General features: G+C 42.8%; 1 protein-coding gene across 1 annotated transcript in view; it reads left to right on the top strand.

Moving 5' to 3' along the window:
• The first annotated feature begins 2,538 nt into the window (after positions 1-2,538).
• Positions 2,539-21,982, top strand: part of LOC112572347 (metabotropic glutamate receptor 8-like) — an 80,749-nt gene continuing 61,305 nt past the window's right edge. Inside the window, exons 1-2 of the mRNA XM_025251974.1 lie at positions 2,539-3,796; positions 4,451-5,125. Coding sequence (XP_025107759.1) covers positions 4,472-5,125 — 654 coding nt within the window. The 5' untranslated portion in view covers positions 2,539-3,796; positions 4,451-4,471. The remainder of the gene's footprint in view (positions 3,797-4,450; positions 5,126-21,982) is intronic.

Here is a 21,982-nt window from a genome sequence, read left to right as displayed (position 1 = left end):
TAGAAACATTTCACGCGAACTTGACTAAAATAAAATAAAATAAAATAAAATAAAATAAAATAAAATAAAATAAAATAAAATAAAAACACATAAAGTCATTGAAGAGTAACTAGAAAGATGTATTTCTTGATTATTTATTAATTTAATCAAATTTTGGAGGAAGTTGGCAAACGTTCATACTTCATACATGATGACGATGACGACGACGACGACGACGACGACGACGACGACGACGACGACGACGATAGTTGAAAGGGTTGTAAGTATGCTCGCAGTCTCCTAACGAGTTCTGTGTTGTTAGCCGGGATGTTCTGAAAGTGAAACCTACTCATACATTATTTTTTTTTATGTTTCACTGCACAAAAGTTTTGTGAAAAGTCTTTGCCAGACCGCGTCCCAATGCTACTCAACATCCGGTTGACGAGAAGATGTTTGATGACTTCTTGTCGCTTTCTCCTCTGTCACGCATCTCTCCACCGATGACCTGCTCTTCCAATGAGAAGCCAGCACGCAAGATCTTCTGACAACAAATACTCAGGAGACAAAGATTTAAAAAAAAGGAGTTCGGGAACACCACCATCATCACCACCTCCTCAACCACCACCGCCATCATCACCACCTCCTCAACCACCACCACCATCATCACCACCTCCTCAACCACCACCATCATCATCACCACCTCCTCAACCACCACCATCACCACCACCTCCTCAACCACCACCATCATCATCATCACCTCCTCAACCACCACCATCATCATCGCCACCTCCTCAACCACCACCAAAGCCCCAGCAGCTCTCAAAGCAGAAACGTAATTAAAGCACAACAACTCAATACTTAAAATATTTTTAGCCGAGTTCTAAACAAGTCAACAATGGACATTTTCCACATTTGAAAACCTCCGCATGCAGGCATAGTACGTGTGGAACATTATCGAGCAAAGCAATTTAATTAGACGGAAGTCCACTGCTTCTATAGCATTCATTTGCGATGTGTAGCCACACGGTGCAGACTCAAAGCCCAGAGAGAGGGAGAGGGAGGACGTCAGGTTTTGTACAGACTTCTCCACGCATGCGCAAACCGTCTTTTCATTTGTCCTTCCATGGCGGCCACTGAAAATTCAGTATTTCAAATAGTTTAACTGACTGATGACTGATGTCGGCAAGACTACAACCCCGCAGTGGATATAAAGAGAGTGGATTTCAATGCGAATAGGTTCGTGACTTGATGGATCCTTTCTTTTTGTATTTTTTTTTTCGTTGGAATACACGCTGGACAGCTTGTGTGTCTGCGTGTTTTAAGATGCTATCTCGACATCTGTAATTAAAATAGCTTTGAGGCTTTGAAGTAGGTTTTTATTTTGAACAGAACGACTGGGCAAACAAAACGATCGAGATCAAGGTTTGTGAAGCTGGCAACCACGTTCGGCTGTTGACGCATGCGTAGAATACAGGAAGGAAGGACACTAGTATGACGTCACACACATTTGCTTCGTATCCACTTACCCAAACATCATCCATGTAAAAGGAAGATCGGCGTACAGCCAATAGAGGAAAGAAGATCGCGATTTTGAACCGGAAGTTATTTCTTCTTATTGCATGTCAACACGAAAGGCGTTGTGGGTGTGTTTCAGGAAGTTTGTTGAACGGACTGAAGGATGCTTGACAGATGTACGTCACAGTCCCTGGTTTACTAAACGTCACACGAGGTATGCAAATATTAGTGTGACATCTGCGCGTGTTTTTCCAGACAGTTGTGACAGTGTGTGCAAATAAATGTCCAGTGGAATCCAGCTCGCCACTCCCCATCCTAGTCATCCCATTCCCCATCCCCATCCTAGTCAGCAACACAAAGCAGACACAGCAGCGAGAACAATGCGAGCGACAAGAATAAAGGCGGAGTGTAAGAAATGAAATAAAACTCTACTTTCAAAAATAAATAAATAAGATTAAAGGAAATATTTGAAAATTATGCCACAATGCATTAATAAGGTATCTAGAGTTTTGTTTTATCGTTGTATCAGAACCGACACACCCAGTGTCCTGCACGTCAGGGTGAGTGCAGTGTAATGTGTGTATGTGAAAGAGATAAATGGATGAATACTTAATGAATAGCGGGATTAAATCGTAATTTTGTGACAATGGCATACAGAGACCTTTCCTGACTGTCAATAAACCGAGAACACCCGATGACAGCATGATCATCAAAGTGAAGAGCTTGCACGTGGTGTAAACACGTGAGACATGGAAATAAACAACAACCCCAAAATGACAGAAATCGGGGTAAAAGTTAGTGAGGTTATTAAAATGCCCCGTTACCCGATCGCACTCGCGCACACACTCACGTACAGAAAACGCACACACACAAACTCATAGACGCATCCACATGCATACACCCAAAACTTGCGTGCGAATGAAAGTGTGAAAATTCCCCCGGTCCTTTGTTGGAACTGTTACTCCCTTCGCATCATATTTCAACATACACGTGATGTTCGAACCCTCCTTCCTCGCTGCTCCTGCCTCCCGTGCGCTCGGAGAACAAGAAATATCGCGAGAAGATGGATACTCCGCACGCGCGCGTGTCTGCATCTCTATCTGTGTGTTTGTGTGTGTGTGTGGTGTATGTGTGTGTGGTGATGTGTGTGTACGGTCACCTGCTCGCTTGACGTCGTCCCTCCACCGACCGACCTCCACCGACCCACCCGCGCGCGCCACCACGCATCGCCGGAGTCATGCGTTCACACACACGCACGCGCGCGACACACACATCGAACGTGCGACGAGGTCCAACGACGGCGGCGGAAGGAGAAAACAGAACCGAAGTCACGTGTGGGAGGCACAACCCACCCTCCATCTCCTCCATCTCTCTTCCTCCTCCCTCCGACAACCAGCAGCAGATTCGCCCGATGCATGTGACGCGCTGTGCGACCGCCGCGCGGCAAAGCTTGCGAAGTTAGTTCTCGTCTCGGGCGCATCCAGTATTTATGCCCACCTCCACACCTGTCCTATCGATTAACTTCGTGTGGTGATTGGATCCGATAGCGTCGGAAAGGTGATTTCGCAGGTAACTCAGGTTAAGGGGAGAAAATTCAGCAGCGGCGCCAACAGCATTCGCTCCGACAGAGCGGGACGACAGGTAAACTCCGCGCTGATCAGTCGATGCGCTTGACTTGGCACAGTCTTGTCCTTCTGTCTGAAGACGGGGACGTCTGCTGGGCTGTCAGTCTCTTTTGATTTTTGTTCTGTCGAGGAAAGTTGATTCTGGTGTCATTTTAAAACATTTTGTTGGTTGAGGACCGTCATCCGCTGACCTGCAGATCTTTGTGGACGTCTTCATGACAACTTCTTCACACTTCAGTGACTCTGGAATTGCTTCAGTGAACACAGCCTTGTTCTGGTTGTAATACCGTAAGGAACCAGGAAGGATTTTCTGTTTATGTTTCTACTGTCTCACAGGCAGTGTCATTGATCACATGATAGTGTTCCTGACAACGAGGTGGACATTTTGGGCAACCATGGTTTCAGGTGTGCTCCGTTGACAGCAAGGTGTGTTTGTGTGTGTAGCAATGGCCTGGAAGTATGTGAGGTCACTTTTCTCACACCCTGTTGTTACCTGCAGCGTGTTTACACAACAGTTTCTTAAGTGCAACCACCAGTGCAAACTGTGAGAGTACGACGAGAAATGCGAAGCATGCGACAGAAAGTATGGACTGGCATCGTCAGGAGCGACGACCTCGCAGTTTCGTAGGAGGAGTGCTACGCACGTGAGCTTGCCATCTCTTGCCAGTGGATTGAAAGTAAGCCACCCTGTATACAGTCTGTACTATAAATAGATTGAAAGTAAGCCACCCTGTATACAGTCTGTACTATACGTGGATTGAAAGTAAGCCACCCTGTATACAGTCTATATCATGTTTCTCGAACCAGGCAGAGATGTGGTCGGCTCAACGCATCAAGTCTCCGTTTGTCAAACGCTAAAACTTTTCCACTAGATGACACCACCATCGCATCTTGTGATCACTTCCTGACTCAAGACAGCTTATTGCGGCCTGAATGTGACCCGGATGCACTCTTCATTTTCATTAGAAACAGGATACAGAGGACAGACAAGATTGAGATCGTGGATAGACGTTGAATATTTAATTATTTTTTTCGATGGAAGTGCTGTCAGTCTGCTTCCTTTCCATGTAATGTTGGCGATTGAGAAACATGAAGACTTAAGACCTGGCACTGATGTAATTTAAGAACATTACAAGGATGTCTGTAATAAAAACGCAGCTTTCCGAGGAAGGATAGTTCATGCAGTGAATCAAAACATGAGATAATTTCTCTAAAAAATATCTCAAATGACTGGATAAAAATTAATGAAGTAAAAAAATTAATGAAGTCAACAAGGTGAGCCAGGAAGTCCTTTTTAAAACGTGGTGAAAAGTGTTCAGTCTATTCAACAGGTATTTCAGGGTTTGGACACCATGACGGCGCAGACTGTGTTTTCCTATGTGGTCGTCATCGCAGTCAATCTGGGATTCGCACTCGGAGGACGGAAACCTCAGAGAGGGGGATCCCTACCCTCATACCTTCACACCCGGGAGTGGCCTTCACCTTTCAGCTTCCCGGATCCCTTCTCACCATCCTCCCTCTCGGGTGCCCACGCCATTCCATTGCGGGTACGGTCTTCAGGCCCCGGGCCTGGGAACCCCGGAGGTACTGAGCCCGGCGGACACCTGAAAGTGGACGTTGGAGGTGATGTCATCTTCGGTGGTTTGTTTCCGATGCACGAGAAGGGTCCAGAGGGAGAGAACTGCGGCAAGATCAAGAAGGAGAAGGGTATCCAGCGACTGGAGGCCATGCTCTTCGCCGTCGATCTCATCAACCGGAACCCGAATCTGCTTCCGGGACTAACCGTGGGCATGCACATTCTGGACACGTGCAGTTACGACACCTTCGCTCTGGAGCAGTCCATGGACTTCATCAAAGCGCATCTGTCCACCATCGACCTGGAGGACTACAGGTGTGACGACGACCAGTCGCCGTCCTACCACCGCCTCAACCCTGTGGCCGGCGTCATAGGCGCGGCGTCCAGTACGGTATCCATCATGGTCGCCAACATCCTGCGACTGTTCAAGGTTAGTCTGACCTGATGTTTTTCTTTAGGGGAGGACGATACGAACGCGTACACACACACAAACACAAACAACACACACACACAAACACAAACACACACACACACACAAAGAAGTAGGCACAAGGACATTCAGCACACATCACAGGTCGCACATATACAGATGTATACACATGCAAGCGAGGATTTGACATCTGAGAGTTGTACATGTTTGGCAACTTCAGCAATTAAAATGTTAAAAAAATTAATTTTTTTTATTGACTCTGGATTTCATGTTCTCTGTTTACCGCCTTGCGGTCTGCTTAACTGGTTAATCAGAAATCGCTTAAGAAAACTCGGAACTCGCCACAAGACTTTATTGTACCATTGTTGTATGCAAGAAATCTTGTACAGCTTTCGCTAATTTCCAGTTTTGTATCTATCCAACTGATTAATCATTTTACTTGACAAGTGTCACATATTGTCACAAAATAAGGAGAGTGTGTGTGCGTCCGTCCTCTGCTTTCTGTCGTAATGATCAAGTGATGACAATTCTGGACTGACTCGATGAATACATACATTTCGTTTCGGGATGCTAATGATGTGTACAGATTGGCTGAATGGAGGACAAATGAAGTTCCTCAAACGAATTTTCATGCTTATGTTGCTGTACCGTATGTGTGAGGGCTTGCGCGCCACGTGCAGTGTTCCTTGATTGGGAAGGGAAATTTTCCGAAGTAAAGTTCAATTAACTGTAATTCTTTTATTTACAATCTACGACTATACATAGGAATCCTTGGAGGCAAAATAAGCACTTATAAATAACAGGAAGACAAAATAAGCCTGACAAGCACAGGAACGACATGACAAACTTGAGGTTTCTAGTATTGTCGGTGTATTCACTCTCAAAGATACCCGTCGCCAAAATATGAAGACATGTCCAGGTACACACAAAGTGTTTCAAAGGCGACACACCCAATTATACATACATGCTCACTCAGGCACGCACAGAGGACGATATAAAAAGATAAAAAGAAAATATCATCTATCAAAGGAAGAAAATCCTATAGGAACAGTCTGGACTCTCTCATCAAGTGTCACGAGAACGAGCGATGACGAGGCGCTTATTTGCCGTCCCACGTGCACCCTGTAAAAGTCAGGTCTCTGTCTGCTGATCGGTAAACTTCGACGAAAGCAGCTGGGTGTTCTCCCAGTATCGATACCCGAATACGACGCCCGCCATTTTTCTTTTAATGAACACCAGTCTGCGTCTCTCCCTTGTTTTTCTTTTTTTTAAACCCAGGAATATCTATTTTTTTGTTGTTGCTGTCTATAGAATCTTCGACAATCGAAGTCACCATGTCTGATACTGATGTATGGGGGCGCGCGACATCAGGGAGGGTAGGGAGGTTGTGGACATTCTCAGTCTATCTCTCCCTTTTATCCTCCTGTCTCCTCCAGTTGTTCATCCAGCTTTGTTCGCAAGAGACAAACACTGAAATACAAGTTCGTGGTTACAGCTATTGTTTTTTTTTTCATTTATTCTCTCTGACAAACAACTTCCTAATTGATTAATAAGAAATTTTAGCTTTGTTCATCAAATACACAGCTGCTGCTGCTGCTGCTGATGATGATGATACAAGGTTAGAGGTAGAAGCTACTCACCTCACACACACACACACCTATCTAATCTCACACACATACACACTACGTGGATGAAGAAAGCTGCGTGTTCGTGTGAAGTAAATCTTTCTCTCTAGCGGCCAGACTGTCGGACAGATTTATCTCGTTGTCATGTCGTGCGGTTCGAGATTTTGAATGGCAGGACGGAACGGACTCTCCAAGTCTTCCTGAGATTCCGTGAAAGCCGAGATAAAATGGCGGAAACATTGTAAGGACATTTGAAGGATGAAAGTCTGTGACCTGTACAATGAACTTTACAATCCTACAATAAACAATGGAAACGGAGGACAGTTGTTTTCCTCCACCCCCATGAACGCTGATTGTACACTAATTCAGATAATTATCGGTGCCCACCCTAGCTTCGAATGAGAAAATGTCATGTTCTCACCGTAACCTCCAGCTGTAATGATTATGATTTATTTTTATTATTATTTCTGCACGAATTATGCAGGTCTTCAATAAAAGTTGACTCGTTCTGCATGTGAGACTGTGAGAACCATGTCTTCATCATCTAGGGACCCAGACTTGATGTCTGTTGGGTAATTGAGAACGACACACCTGTCAGTGAGTGAACAATGCTCAGTTTACCTGTCTGCTAGGTGTTAGCCATCAAGCTAGTGCTTAGCAGCGAACTTTGCATCTGGACCCCGGTGAAACCACTCATTGAAACGAACGGACCTAACTTGTGAGAAAAATTTGACAAACTGCAAAATTAATATTGAATACGAAACAACGATCATGAAGAAGGGTTGCTGACCCCGTTTCTCGAAAGACTTCGAAGGAATCCAGTGTGAAAAATGAAAAATTTGAAGTGAGAGATTTTGTTCCGTGTAAACTTATGATGGAACTGGAGAGCATGGTCTCCTCGTTTGTCAAAATCAACAGTCCGGCAAGGGATCAGTGAATGATCGACTTGTTTATATTTTACAAAAACTAGAAGTTATGTGCTTCAAATCGTTTGTCTCTTTGTTCCCTTCACGCTCGTCCTCCTTTAAATTTTTTATTTATTTAATATTTTTTGCAATAAGGCCTAAAACTTCCTTCACGCCATATTCACATTGAAAATTTATTATAATGGGTTAAATAATATGTAATAGTTGCTTAAACAGCAGTTTTGTTCACATTTTAAATATCTCTTTATATACGATTAAAACAGTTATGGCAGGCCGGAGGCATTCATTCATTCTATCATTCTGTAAGTCATTCCGCAGGAAGAATTGAAGAAACTGAAGTGTATGAATGAAATGCTAGACATACAGCCTAATAAGTCATTTTTGATCAGTCAACGTGTATCTGTTAAGCAAATTGACAAATTATTTCAGAAATCGCGACAATCCAAACTTTTTATTGTCGCAGCTTTGAGCTGGATTGTTATGAGGCTGTTATCGTGACATCCTGCAGACGGACGTGCTTACCGAATGACTAAGATGTGGCCTTTGAAGTACCCCTGTATTGTACCCATCTTTTTCTCTTTCAAAACATACACACACATGCACATGCGCGAACGTATTATTCCAAATCACGTGACAACATTCTCAGTCACCCCAATGCGCATGTGCAAGCGTGTTGTGTGTGTGTGTGTGTTCGCGCGTGTGTACGTGCGTACCAAAGGATTTATCGAAACGAAAAATCATCCTTTAGTCTTGGACTAACTGTTGACCAACCATCCGCACGGTGGACGCGCGTGAAGACCTTCTGCTGATGCCCCAGTGCTCCTGTGTCCCCGCAGCTCTTGCCCCAATGCCCTGTGCCCCCCTTGCCCTGTCCTGGTGAGGTCAATAGGCTTTGTACGTGCTGCTGCAGCAGCGCCCTCTCGTCACGCGACCTCTCGTGCAGGTAAGTGCGCGGTGGTGGTGTGTCGGCAGGCCCCGCCTTGACTTCAAGCGACCATCTGCACACCGTGTCGCCATCCAGAAGCTCCTCTTTGATCGTGTCCTCACCTGTAAGCGGGTTACAACACACGATCCTGGCGCTATCTTTAGCCCCGGCCAGAGCCTGGATCCCCCTGGCGGCAAACACAGGCGGTGGCGTTACCTGTGACGTCATGGGCGTGGTGTTTACCCAAAAAGGTGACGTATCGACGCTGGTTTCCAAACGCGCCACACCTGTGTTAGGTGACAAAACAGTTAACGGAAGGCTACGACCGTTAAACAGTACAAGTATACTTTACCGACACTTTGATGTTGTTGTTGTTGTTTTTTTTTTGTTTTTTTTTAAAAAGAAGTGTTACTAAAATAATTACCTTTATTTATTAACCTTACGATTGAGGTCAATCCTTTGTCTCATTATTTTTTTTCATGGTCAATTTCTAATTATGACTGGATTTAATTTTACACTGTCTGTGGAAATTAAGTCTTATGGATCTGTCTCTCCTGGGTCTCTTCTTGAATAACATTTTTATATTAGTGTTAAATGGAAGAATAATTTTTGTCTTTATTAAATTTAAAAAATATTAACTACAACCTGATTCATGTGTTTGGACCTATACTTCACGAATATCCATGTTCAACTTTTCAATTAATAAAATAAATGGAGCTTTGCCTTCTTTTGGTGTCAGAGCAGCCACGTGACTATATCGCATTGTCACGCCTCATTTTTGCATGACAAAGAAAAAAAAAAGCCCCACAGACACGAAACGATCTGTATACACACCAGGTGTGGAGAGCTACTATTCAGATTTCTGCACGGCAGGTACCTGAAGCATTCGATCACTCGACATTTCGATCAAAGCACAAGTTTTCAGAAGCGTCTCTTCCATTGACTTGGAGAACGAGCGCCGCCAGGTACGCAGGGATGAAAAGCAGATTTTTCACAGAAATTTCGCCAGATGCGACTCACACCTGTGTTCCGCGAAGCATCGTGTCGTCACTCACGTGACAACCTTTTTTACGCTTCGCCAAAATAAACTAAACTAAAATAAAAAAAGAACACAAAACACTGACAGGAAGATTGAAACAAAATGTTATTTCTTCTCCTGCTGGTTGCTGTTCAATCACAGTTAACCCACCTTACTGTAGTGCTGGAGCTATTTCTTTCTCCCCTTCCTGCCAGTTCTTCTCTCACCTTCACCCCTTCAACCACAATTTTTTTTCTTTTCGCCCAATGAGGGTATTTCGTCAATTATTCAGCGCATGCGCAGTACGCGCTAATTGGCGGTTAAAACGGAAGCAGGGGTTCAGTCTGTTAGACACATCAAAGAGATGGGAGGATGGAGAGATCACTGTGGGGGTACATACTGTCGCAACGATAAATTAAAAAAAAAGTCAGCATAATAGTATTATCTCGTGTTTCGATGGTAAATGACTAAAACCTGATAAGAAGAAAATTGTGGTTGTAAGCGGCAAGAAGAGAAAAGTTTGTGGGGACAAAAAAAAAAAAAAAAAAAAATTCATCGGCATACGATCGACACGTATCAGCATTTTCAGACCAGTCACCTGTGTTTTATCGCCTACATCCCAATATTAAATGGTAGGAATAAAAGTCAGTGAAAACATAAAGTGTCACTGTGATAAAACAGTTACTTACAGTGCAAGCTCCAGCATCTGCCAGGTTGGGAGAAAAGCATCTACAAGAGGCGTGTTGCAACATCACCCATTGATTAGCAAACAGCGGTTGGCGGAGAGAACATTAAAAGTGTAAAAATTAGCACTGTTGTAAATTATCACTTAATAAAGAGCTACAAAGCTGTCACAAAATATTTTTTTAATTACAGGAACGAATCCTCGCAAAAACAGAAAAATGCAGGGTAATGTTTTAATTTACTATTCATATTTTTAAAGCGCCTTTTCCCAGCACCAGCTGAACTCCAGAATGATTTACATACATTCAGGTGCACGAGTGCGGGCGCACACACACACAAACACACACGGAAGAGGGGAATAATAATTTTCATAGCATTAAGAGGAGTCTCCGTATATCATTTGAGTACATTTAAATACATCATACGTTGTGCAATAAGTCAACCGTGAAAGTGACTTTTTCAGACTCAAAATTTCAGAATTTTTTGTGTGGTTCAAATCGCTATTTGTCTATGTCATAAAGGTGAAAATTTAATGGTATAGCTCGAAGTGAACGAATGTAAGCCACGCAATGCCCTCGACCCATTTTTCCAGTTTGCGGACTGCACCAAGAAAACTGTTAAATGCTGACAGGATGTTGCCATAGGACACCGAACTAAACAAAAGACTCTAGTTTTTTTCATAACAGGGTTTTCTACTCATTTGCCAGATGACAAAACAAGCGCAAAACAGCTTAGCATCGTATTTGATGAAAGTAAAGAAAGGTTAACAAGGATGTCGGCCTCAGGTATTTCAAGGTGGTTCATTGTCGTGAAACTTGTGACAGAAGGGAAGGGTGAGTAGTGTTCAGAGAAGCAGTAAATCACCGTAACTTAAGATGTGCCTACTAGGTCTGAAAACTTCACGAACAAGTTTGGTTAAAACAGAGGAGAAATTTATTTTTATTTATTTTATTTATTTATTTATTTTTGGTCTTTTGATGTTGTTGTTGCCCAGTCGGAGCGAGTAACAAGTTACTCGACAACATTTTTAACAAATAGCCAGAATATTGAGAGATACCATTTCCCAGCAAGCAACAAGAAAGAGAAGCCATTAAACTTTCATGACGCTGCGTCAAACTGCCGCTGACGCATGGTGCGCACGGAGCGAGCGTCAGCACGCAGCATGATCACGTGACGTCCTCCCCGGGCATCACACGCAAGCAATGTACATACAGTCATCTTACTGGGGGGCTGTCCTCGGCGCTGACGTCAGAGCAGTTTTAGGACGGTGTATATCGGGCTGATAATGTTGTTGTTGTTGTTGTTGTTGTTGTTGTTGTTATTATTAATCTTGAAGCTGCTCGAGAAACGAGGCAGACTCTACACATAGCACTCCGCCATAGATGTTCGTCCTAAGAAAATACAACCAGCAATGCATGTGCATGTGTGTGTTTGTGTTTGTGTGTGTGTGTGTTTAAAGCCAGACCCGTTCTCATTGTAGTCTTGTGTTGTCCACCATTGAGAGCAGCATTCCTTATTCATGATCTGGTATTGTGAAGAGCGAAAAACTTCACCACCCACGGATTCCGCACCATCATCATTCATGGCGTACGATATTTCGATTTTATTTTTTTTTTACTTTTCTCTCCACCACAATATTAAAAAATATTCAGTTTGATTCCATCTTTATTAAATTTACAAATCCTTGCTTCCTACATCAGGCTTTGTAAGATCAAAACTAATCGGGTTGACCACAACAGAAATTATAAAGCCTTCTCTGGTTTTTCGATGTGATTCATCAGAATTGTCCTGGTTTGTTTACGGCGTCAGGAATGTGCAGATGACTAGGTGAATAATAAGTTTGGAATAAAATTCTCAAACCTTTTTCCTCTCCACCTCCATGCCACTCCCCCCTCACACAACGTGCTACTTCTTTTTTTCTTGTTTGTTTTTTTCTTGTCTGTCTCTCGCGCCTCCATCTTCTCCATTGCAGTCATCCGATGCAGGATCGGTTGCTAATCGCGCTCGTTGCCAAAGTTCCTGCTATCGGGCCTTCGGACTTCGCCAAGAGTTTTCTGCCTTGAATTATGGAGTAATGGAGGTAAACACCACTCGGGTCGAGGTTGGCTGACGTCATCAGTAGAAGTCGGGTGGCTGCGGGTGGGGAAAAAAGAAAAAAGTGTAGCGCCGGTACCGATAAAGCGCGATTGATCTGCCGTGCACTTAGAAAGCCACGTGATCGTTTTCAAGGCGGTGAATTCGCTTTACGCCGTAGGCGTGGGAGAAGTAGATTTGTGTACAGATGGAGATGGTAATGCCTGACTGACAACGCATTAGGGAGTGAGAGAGGGAGAGAGAGAAAGATCTAATCGAGCGAGACAGAGATGAAGCGAGACAAAAGGATAGCAAGTGTTTACTACTGGAATAGAACAAGAGGCAGCTCGGTCACAAAACAGCGGATGGAGAGAAAAAAGAATCGAGGAGTAGCGTTCTGTAGAGGTGTCCAGCGGTTGGAATGAATCCAGTTGCAAGTTCGGCTACCCGGGGTAGACAAAGCATTTCCCAGAGAGGGTTGGTCGATTTGACCGTTTGCCAATTCGACCAGCAGTCATTTCGACCACGGCCACAGTCCTAAGTGGATTCGACCATACAGTCAGCATCTATGGGATAATTCAGCTATGATACATGTGACTACTGATGTCATCTTCTTTATCGTCTTTGACTGACCTTAGCACGTCGGTCTTTTTTTTTTTTTTTTTTTTTTTTATTGACTCGTGTGTAGTCGAGTGGACCGATGATCGGGGTCACATAAGCAGGCGGAACTTGAGAGCAAAACTGACCAGGTCATGTGACATGAAGAGGATTTCTAACTAATTATAACTGATGTTCAGCTTTCGCCAGTTAGTTACCGACGGTGATCAGCATGTACAACACTAGTAAACAATTAATTATTAAAATTTTAAAATCTCCTTCCCGTTCTGCACATTGTTTATTCCCCATTACCGCCTACACTCTCCTCCCAGCAGTCCCAAAACCACTTTCACATAAAGTGTGGTCAACCATGACCAGCATTTTTACCATTATTTTTATAACAAGAATTTATTGGTTTACCCAGGTTTCCATTAGCAGCCCACACCCGTGCAACGTTTCCCTCGCTGTATAATTGAAAACTCTCTCCATGTAAGGTAGCAGTCTGACCGGGTCGTCTTCATGCAACAGTAATCACGAGGAGGATCCCAGGGCAGTCGACTGCACTCTTTGCTGCTGAGGGAGGAGGATGCACTGTGTGTTTGTGTGTTTGTGCGCGTGCGTTCGTGTCTGTGCTTCATTCAGCGCTGGCTGTTTTATTGTCAGTAAATTAACTTCATTTTTTTCTTCTTGTGCTCTTGTTTGAGAATCATTTGCGGATCGGCGTTGCTGAGTAGGCGAGGTACAGGAAAAAAATTGGAGAAAATAAATCAGGTAGAGGGCCGTGTGCACAACATGTCGCTAGGCGATAAACAACTGAATGACATTTTTGTGTGTGTGTGTGCATGGAATCACTGCCAGAGGACGAACAATGATTTTACCATTCTTATTGACACAAACGTACTTCACAACTTTTGTCCTCTCTCTAGCTGTTAGCTTTTAGGTGAAATTCTACCTTGTTTGTTTGTTTGCTTTTGAGAAAAATCAGACTCCTGGGCTCTTGTTACCAGATCATCGAGAGAAATTGAATGCTCTATAGACTTGTATCCATTTCAGTTAGCACAGAGCTAGTACAGACTTAGCACCACGCTCACATTTACTCAGTCGCGCACACAAAACCCAGATAGAAAGAATGTCAGAGAATTTTATTGGTGATTGAAATCACGTGATAAGCGATTATTTTTTTTTTACCTCACCGAGGAATTAATTTCTTAATTATTTGTGTTTATTTTTGTGGATACAAATGTTTTATCAGAGCACACGCTTGACAAGGAATTAGGTACCTGAACAAAGATATCGGGTAGATGCCCATGAGAAGAGGGAAATGGAACTGAGCTGAATAAGAAGAGAGTTAGGGAGAGGAGGGATGGACTGCTTTTAATAAACTGACGTTAATAAACCGGGTGCTAGTGTTTATTTTGCATAATTACAATTAAAGTTCAATATCACGTGCTTTAAGCGACCAATGAGACGAATAAGCCTGACACCCCATTCGCGCTTGTATCGGTGATAAAGTGAAACACGAAATGTATTTCGTCCTTTCGACAGATGGGTAGTGAGGTAGCGAGGGACACACACAGAGGATAGGAATGAAAGAAGAAAGGAGACAGGGAGAGTGACAGCTGGAGGAGTCGCTTGTAACTCACTCTGATCTTACGCACTGACAGGGGCTGGCCTGAGCCAGACTTAGCACGGAAATGGCTGGCACAGCAATGGGGTCTACTGCGCATGCGCCGTGTGCACGCCATCCTAGACACAGCTAACACCTCACACCGTAATACGTCACCTCGCATTCCCGACAGCGACTCCGCAGCCTCCGCTGAGAGTTCTCGCAAGATTGTATCTTTTGCCTGCAAATCTCGCGACTTCCATCACCTCCATCCTCCGAGGACAGAAAATCCTTGTCAAGGCTTAGCATGTGTCTGGTCGTCCCTCGCAAACAAAGCAGACGGCGGGCATAGGGTTGGTCGGTTTAGCAAACAAACGGTCTTTCAAATTCACCACTTAGGTAATCCGAATAAATGAAAATCGATGAATTCTCACTTTCTGTCTGTGTGTGTGTTCATCCGTGCATGCGTGTGAGTATTTGAACGAAAGAGAGAGAGTAGGATCTGGTTCCTGTCGTGACGACCAAGTGAACACAAATGGCGCCCGCCTGTAAAAAAAATAAAAAACTCGGTAAATACGAATTTTTCATTTCGGGATGCCGATGATCTGTACAGGTTGACTGAACGGAGATGAAGGACAAACAAAGTTTCCCAAGTAAATCTCCCATGCGGCTTTCCATGAGGAGATTGTCAGGTTCCTTGAAAGAATCTTTCGTTTTTCTTTCCCATCACGAAGAAATGTAATCATTCTCCCTTGAAACGATCTGTGCAGAGGGAAATGCACATGTTCCGTTATGTATCATTCTGTCTTCTGTGCTATATATATATTTATTGTGTCTGTCTCAATATTATTTCGGTAACATATACAGCTGGCTTCCTTTTGATTATGACAGATTATTACTACATCGATGAGCACTTCTCTGAACCAGCTAAGGAATTTAAAAAAAAACCTTTACCTCCAAAAATAAACTCGATAAAATCAATCAATTTTTTTTCTTTCCCATACACCTTCACCCTCCTCCTATCCTTACAAACGTTAAAGGAAGAAACATCACTAAACCACAGATATTGAAAGGAAACAATAAAATCTGTGAAAAATGACGATATTGAAGGAAAACGGAAGCCAACTATGAAATCAAAATTTCATATCGGTCTCCAAGCATCATCAGCACCACACCCTCTGCTCATCACCCTCACAAAACGAGGAAATATAATTACATCAGACACATTCTCTTTCTAGATCACTCTTTATGTTTCCCCCCTTTTGAAACGGGTGTGAAATGGGCTTTAAAGACATAAAAAGTTGGAACTGTGGCTGCTGATGAAATGAGAAGAGATTGTTTAACACCTGAACAGCTTCCAAGTCCCTTCTCTCACATCCTGTCAGCCCCTGTCAGCCCCTGTCAGTAGAAGAAGCAAGGTACTGTTGTTGCTCATCTCCTTCATCGCTGCTCAGTGAAGCGTGGTCGGATAACTGCTTTCCAAGAAAATAGTCCTTCATCTCCCAAGATACTGTCGTGAGCAAACAATGCCTGTAAATTTAATAAATCTACTGACAAAATATAATAAGTAGTTATGACCTCATCATGGTAGACTTTTCTCCTGATCGTTTCCATCCCAGCTTCGATAATGCGACTGATGAAGAAATATTATATTTTTTTCTCTCTCTCTATCTCGGTCTCACACACGTCTTTCATCTCCATCCAATTTCTTTCTTTCTTTCATCTATTTCTTCCCACAACATCTTTTATCGCTTCCCAGACGATGTAAAAACATCTTTATTCTGTTAGTTCATGAAACTCCACACCTTTTAATCTTCGGTTCAACACAATCAAGAAAAAGTTAATAGCGTTGGGAGAGACACAAACTCATTCGATTATTTCTGTTTCATTGTTTTCCCGAAAAGTGTAGAGCTAAACTTAGTAACAATTCGACTCAAACACTGGAAGCAAACGTTGGTATCATTTTTATTTTTGCACCGAGATGAAAAGCGAATCGTTATTAACGTATGTCGTTTTGCGGAAAGGTCTTCGGTGCACGGAGGTTCTGGGAGAAAAAAGAGAAATACTGAAATTCTTCCGAGTCTGATTGATAGAATGCTTTAGTTTGCTCTTTTTTTCCTCCCGATGGAGGTTATCTCTGTAAATGTCTGCCTTTCTGTCCTTCCGACCGTTACGATTTGCTGGTGACGTCACGTAGAGACTGCCGGAGGATCTGAATGCCATGACATACTCTGAGGCGTTTGTATATCAAAGACTTCTTCGATAACTTGGCAGAGTGTAAACTCTCGCATTTGCTGGGGTATCGCAGTGTTATTCAGACAATTGATATTTCTGGAACGTAAGACACAGGCAGTATCGACGGTAAAGATATATTTTGGCAAAGGTAACCGGGGTGGAGAATGGTTGCACTCGAGTCCAACCCGCCTTCCAACCTGTTTTCGTCTGAAAGTTGAGGATGCGAGGGGGCAAGAATAAAAGAAAGAACAGTGGGGACAAACGGGAAGACGTGGACTAACCTCATGACACACACACAACACACACATATATTTTGAATGAGACCTGTTGCATCCATCCTGTCCAGCAAAGCGACTGGTTTGTCTATCAAGACCGTTCAAGTAGAGCGCCTTTCATGTGAGTGGTTCAGCGTCTAGACAAATCGATTCCACCTATCACGTGGTTCGTCATCAAACTTCTCCGAAAACTTCTGGCTGCTCTGAATCATCAAGTCCACAGAACAGTTTGTTTGTTGTTGTTAAAAACAGAGAGCACAAAGGGAGCTTAAGTACATTCGACAAGTGTGTACCTAAAGTCCGGGGTCATTATTACGTGGCTATAAATGTTTGCCTGGACTGGATTTACGGCGTACGTGACGAAAACGTAACTGTGAACGCGCCCAACGATCTGTTAAAGCACGTGGCAACCCACCTGGCGCTCTTTGCTCACTTGATACCGCACACGCAGGTGTGTTAGTGTGTGAGAAACGAGTAAGAAAAAAGAAAAAAAGAATAAACCATAATAGAAGAGAGGGAAGGACGTAAAAGGGGGGAAACAGGGGAGGAAACAAGAAGATATTTACGAAATGGTAGGGGGAGAGAGAGAGAAACCACGCAAGTACATTTTTCTCTTTTGCACTGTGATGTTGTTGGATTGGCTGGAAGCAAGGGTTTCTGGCAGGGAATAGGGGAGGTGCTCACATAACCTCGGCGGTCATGTCGTCTTTATAACTTTCTTATTGTGCCACCGCGGCCTGGCGTTCCGCATTTATTCCCCCTTGGCAGGCTCTCGGCGTTTTATATTTATTTACTTGCTTTCATGCGCCGCGGCATCCAACGACCTTGCTTAATCCCTTTTTGTGCGTCGGAGAAAAGGACCGGAGGAACATGGCTCGCTTGGCTATTGAGCAGGCTTTCCACCTTAATAGGAAAGTCTCCTCCTTGACGCAATGCCGCCTGGCCCGGTCCAATAAAGGGCCGTGGCCCGGCAAGACCAGGCTACCTTCAGGCTTTTTTTTTGAGTCCGGTCCTCGTGAATCACAAGGTGATAAAGTCATTGAATCCAGGGGCCAGGTGTACGGGCTTGTCGGGAAGACCGTGGACCGTGAATAAACTGGATTACTGGCCAACGTTTAGCTTCCGGTAAGATGGTAAGCTGTCAGGTTTCGGCTAGCCAAGGTCCTAAACCACAGCAAGTCGACAATGGATCTTAATGTCAACAGTAAACTTTATTTTTTGGTCAAAAGTCGTAGTATTCCCCAACCTGACCCTTACAGCTAATTAACTTAAAACATAGCAAATCAACCTTCGTCGACATGAAAACTTGAATCATTTGCTCTTCTTGTTTCTGTCGATAGCGAAGCAAGACTCTCGTTTACTATGGTCTTCTTTTATCACTTAGCGATGAAAATTTGTCTGTAATCAGTCCACCCTGTAGACATTAGCTTGGTGGTCAAAGAAAGCAGAGCTATTTCAAAATCAAGTCCCGAGGCACGAACGGTGACAGATCATTGAAGGTAGCAGCAAGTATTTCCAGTCACCCACCTTAATAAAAGGTTATTTGACCGGTAACGATGACACAGAAGACGAAAACCTTTCAACATATAGAGAAAATAAAGGGACGAGAACCTATGTACCACGGGGATTTATGGATAAATATCTATTTTCATTCTCTCTCTTCCCCACACCGTCCCTATCCGGAAGTCCCAAGCAGGCCACGTGCTTGGCAAGGGGCCACACGCACGCATGTGCAGTGACAAATTTATCTTGTAACGAAATTCACATTGTCATGAATTCAATAGAATTTTGAAAAATCAAATTCGGACAAAATGTGCGTATTTACAGCTCCCATTCCATCTCCCCCGAGCAGCGAGAGACAAGTCTCAGGACATGCTGCGTAAACAACACAGACGTGGCTGGTCCCTGGCATCACAAACCTAAGTCATTCCTAAGCCCGGAGCCCGGATGTAAATTAGGATTCAGGGCCCGTGTGCACAGCCGAGCAGCTAAGGCGATGATATGAGCCCCTTATCGCTCACCTAAACTATTCATATTTGAGAAGGAATTTAGCTTTAGCAGCCTGCTGGTATGACTGTACTCACAGCTCCTGAGTTTTACTTCTCATGATGCAAGTGTGTGATAAGTGTGAAAACCATCAGCAGCAACAAGGTGTTCAAAGGGAAATGCGGCCGTAAACTATAATAATAATAATAATAATAATAATAATAATAATAATAATAATAATATAATAATAATAATAATAATAATAATAATAATAATAATAATAATAATAATGGCTGTGAATGGAATTCTTTTTGAGAATGTTACTGCCATTCAAGGTATGACTTAAAGCTGAACTTAAAGTTCTTAAAGACTTAAAGTTTTCGGTTCCACCAGCCCTACAGAAAGCAGATGAAAAGCTTATTTAACTCCATTTTAGGATTTAACATGATCAAGTATACACACCTGCAGGAAGGACGTTTGAAACTGAAAATCTTCAGGAAATATTATTTGTTACAGAATTACAGGATGAACAGCGCTCACGAACATTTGTTTTTGTTATTTTAGACAAGGAAGCAATTCAAGATATGTCATCTGCTAAACTTAATGAGTTTCTTTTTTTTTTCTTTCTTTATTGTCCTGAAATAAACTTGTATTGTTGGAACATGGGCGGCAGGCGCACCGGTTAACCCACGTTTAGACCACAATCATGGACCTTATAAAATCTGTGGTTGCTATAGTTATGGAGATAGGTGAAGTAGTAACTTGTCACTACAATGAAAGTTTTGTGGAGGTTTTTGTAGTTCGGGGGAGGACCAGAGTGCTTGGCGAGCAGCTGCTTGGTGTAAGGACTATAAACCAATGTTTATTCGCTAGCGGTCCGCACGGGCTCTTATAGACGATACCTTCAATTAAGCCGCCATGGCATGTCGGGTATTTTTTTTATCACGATGTATTTCTGGGAATCATACTAAATGACCTGACGGCTCATTTTTATGACTAGCCATTGCGACCTGTGCCTAACTGCAGCAAAGTTGTTTAACAAAAATCTCTCACCTACTTGGAGTGGCAGTATCAGAGTTCTTCGCTTCTTCCTGCCTGAAGCTTGCTTTGCGAAATTTCAGGATCTGGAGTATAATTTATAGAGTACAATTTTTTCTATTTGTTTCAGAAAACATTTTTGTAGCTGTCGAGTGCATCTGTAAACAAACATCAGTATTTGTGATTGAGTTCTTCTTTGAGTTTGATTTTTGCTGTATCATGAAACAGCAGGGCGCCTTCTTCAGCAATTTTTGGTAAGATGGCGGATCTGACTCAAAACATTTCGTTTTCCAAGGCTTCTTTATAAAAGCTGGAAAAAAAGAAGGTATATATTGTACAAAAAAAATTTTATACGATTTTTAATGGTTTATATTCTTTTGTGTTGTATTGCCTTAGCTTTGTTGATATTTTAGTGAAAACTGTTGTCTCATCGAAGCGTTTCTGGCAAAAAGTATTGTTTTCCTAAACTAGTTTACTTGTATTACTAAAACTTATAATATAATTAAAGACATCTTAAATTTGTTTGACCATTTAATGGCCACTAGATAAATAAAAATACTTTAGCTCAATTATTAATATTTATTAATTAAAGAAAAAAAAGTAAATTATCTTGACAATGCATCTCAAGGTTGACAGAAACCTACGGTTAGAGAGTAAGTAGTCAACATCAACCACGAGTGTTAAACATCAACACAAAGATAGACAGAAAACGAAACCTAACAGCAGCAATCAACTGAAAAAAAAGGCAAAAAAAAAAAAAATGGGATTGATTTTCATTTTTACATGATTGGCTTTCTAGACACATGATTCATTATACATACGGGTCATTAACTGTTATTTCTATTACCCTGAAAACAAAAACGCAAGACCACCAGTCACACGCCACTGGATTTTTTCTCGTTAGAAGTCACCTCGACCTTAAAAAAAAACCAAAAAAAAAACAACAAAAAAATAATGCGAAAGGATTATGTGAGAATTATGTTCAAAGTAATTACTTCCATGTAAATGTCACACATGCATCGCGTGCACTCCACGGTGCAGCAAGAACTCGTGGTGCGCATGCAGCAAGCACTGGCAGACTCTCAGGTTAGAAGTGCACTGTTCACAAGGATGATGGACCCTGTCTCTGTCCTGACATGCGGCATCACACGTGCAAGCCGCCGCGTGCGGTCTGCTGACGTCATCACTGGGCTTTGCACGGCGAATGGAAGCAGCTTCCCTCCTCTCCATCCTCTCCCTCCTCTCTCTCTCTTCTCCCCTTGCGTCCTCCCCCACAACACCCACCCAGTCCAGTTACCCGGTCTCTGAGGTCAACCCCTCTTCAAAAAAAAAAGTAGCGGCCATTTTTTTATACACTCTTAATCATTCACCAGCATATCCCTCGGCTATCTTTAAGGACTAATGGGATGCAACTTTTTTTTTTTTTTGTAATGACCGAAAAAGTTGAGCGCCAGATACTATTTCCCTACCGCTGGGTGAATACTCGTCTTACTTTCTCAAGATATCCGTTGCAAAAAAATCACCAGACTCAGAGAGAGGCTAAAAGCGTGACGATGTGCGTGATTAAGATATATTTTCAGCTCTTCTAGTAGATGAATGGTTCACGAACTTAGAGCATGCATGCACCCTTGGGGTATGTTTTGTTGACCTCTTTATACTTGTGAGGATGTTTGTCTCTAGAACAGAAATGGGGGAGAGGGTATAGTGATTTCACCGAGCTTTACACAGTCATTAGGAAAAAAATGTGCACCCATTAGTCCTTTTATAACAGAGTGAAACTAATTCTGACACAGCATTAGTCATACTTTGAATATGTGTGTGTGGGAGAGAGAGAAGACTTGTTTCTGAATCGTTTAAATGGTTCACTGA

The sequence above is a fragment of the Pomacea canaliculata genome, linkage group LG9, assembly GCF_003073045.1.
Source record: "Pomacea canaliculata isolate SZHN2017 linkage group LG9, ASM307304v1, whole genome shotgun sequence".
Classification (NCBI taxonomy): Eukaryota; Metazoa; Mollusca; class Gastropoda; order Architaenioglossa; family Ampullariidae; genus Pomacea; species Pomacea canaliculata.
The sequence above is the reverse complement of the archived record's forward strand: the minus strand, read 5'-3'. Positions and strand labels throughout refer to the sequence as shown.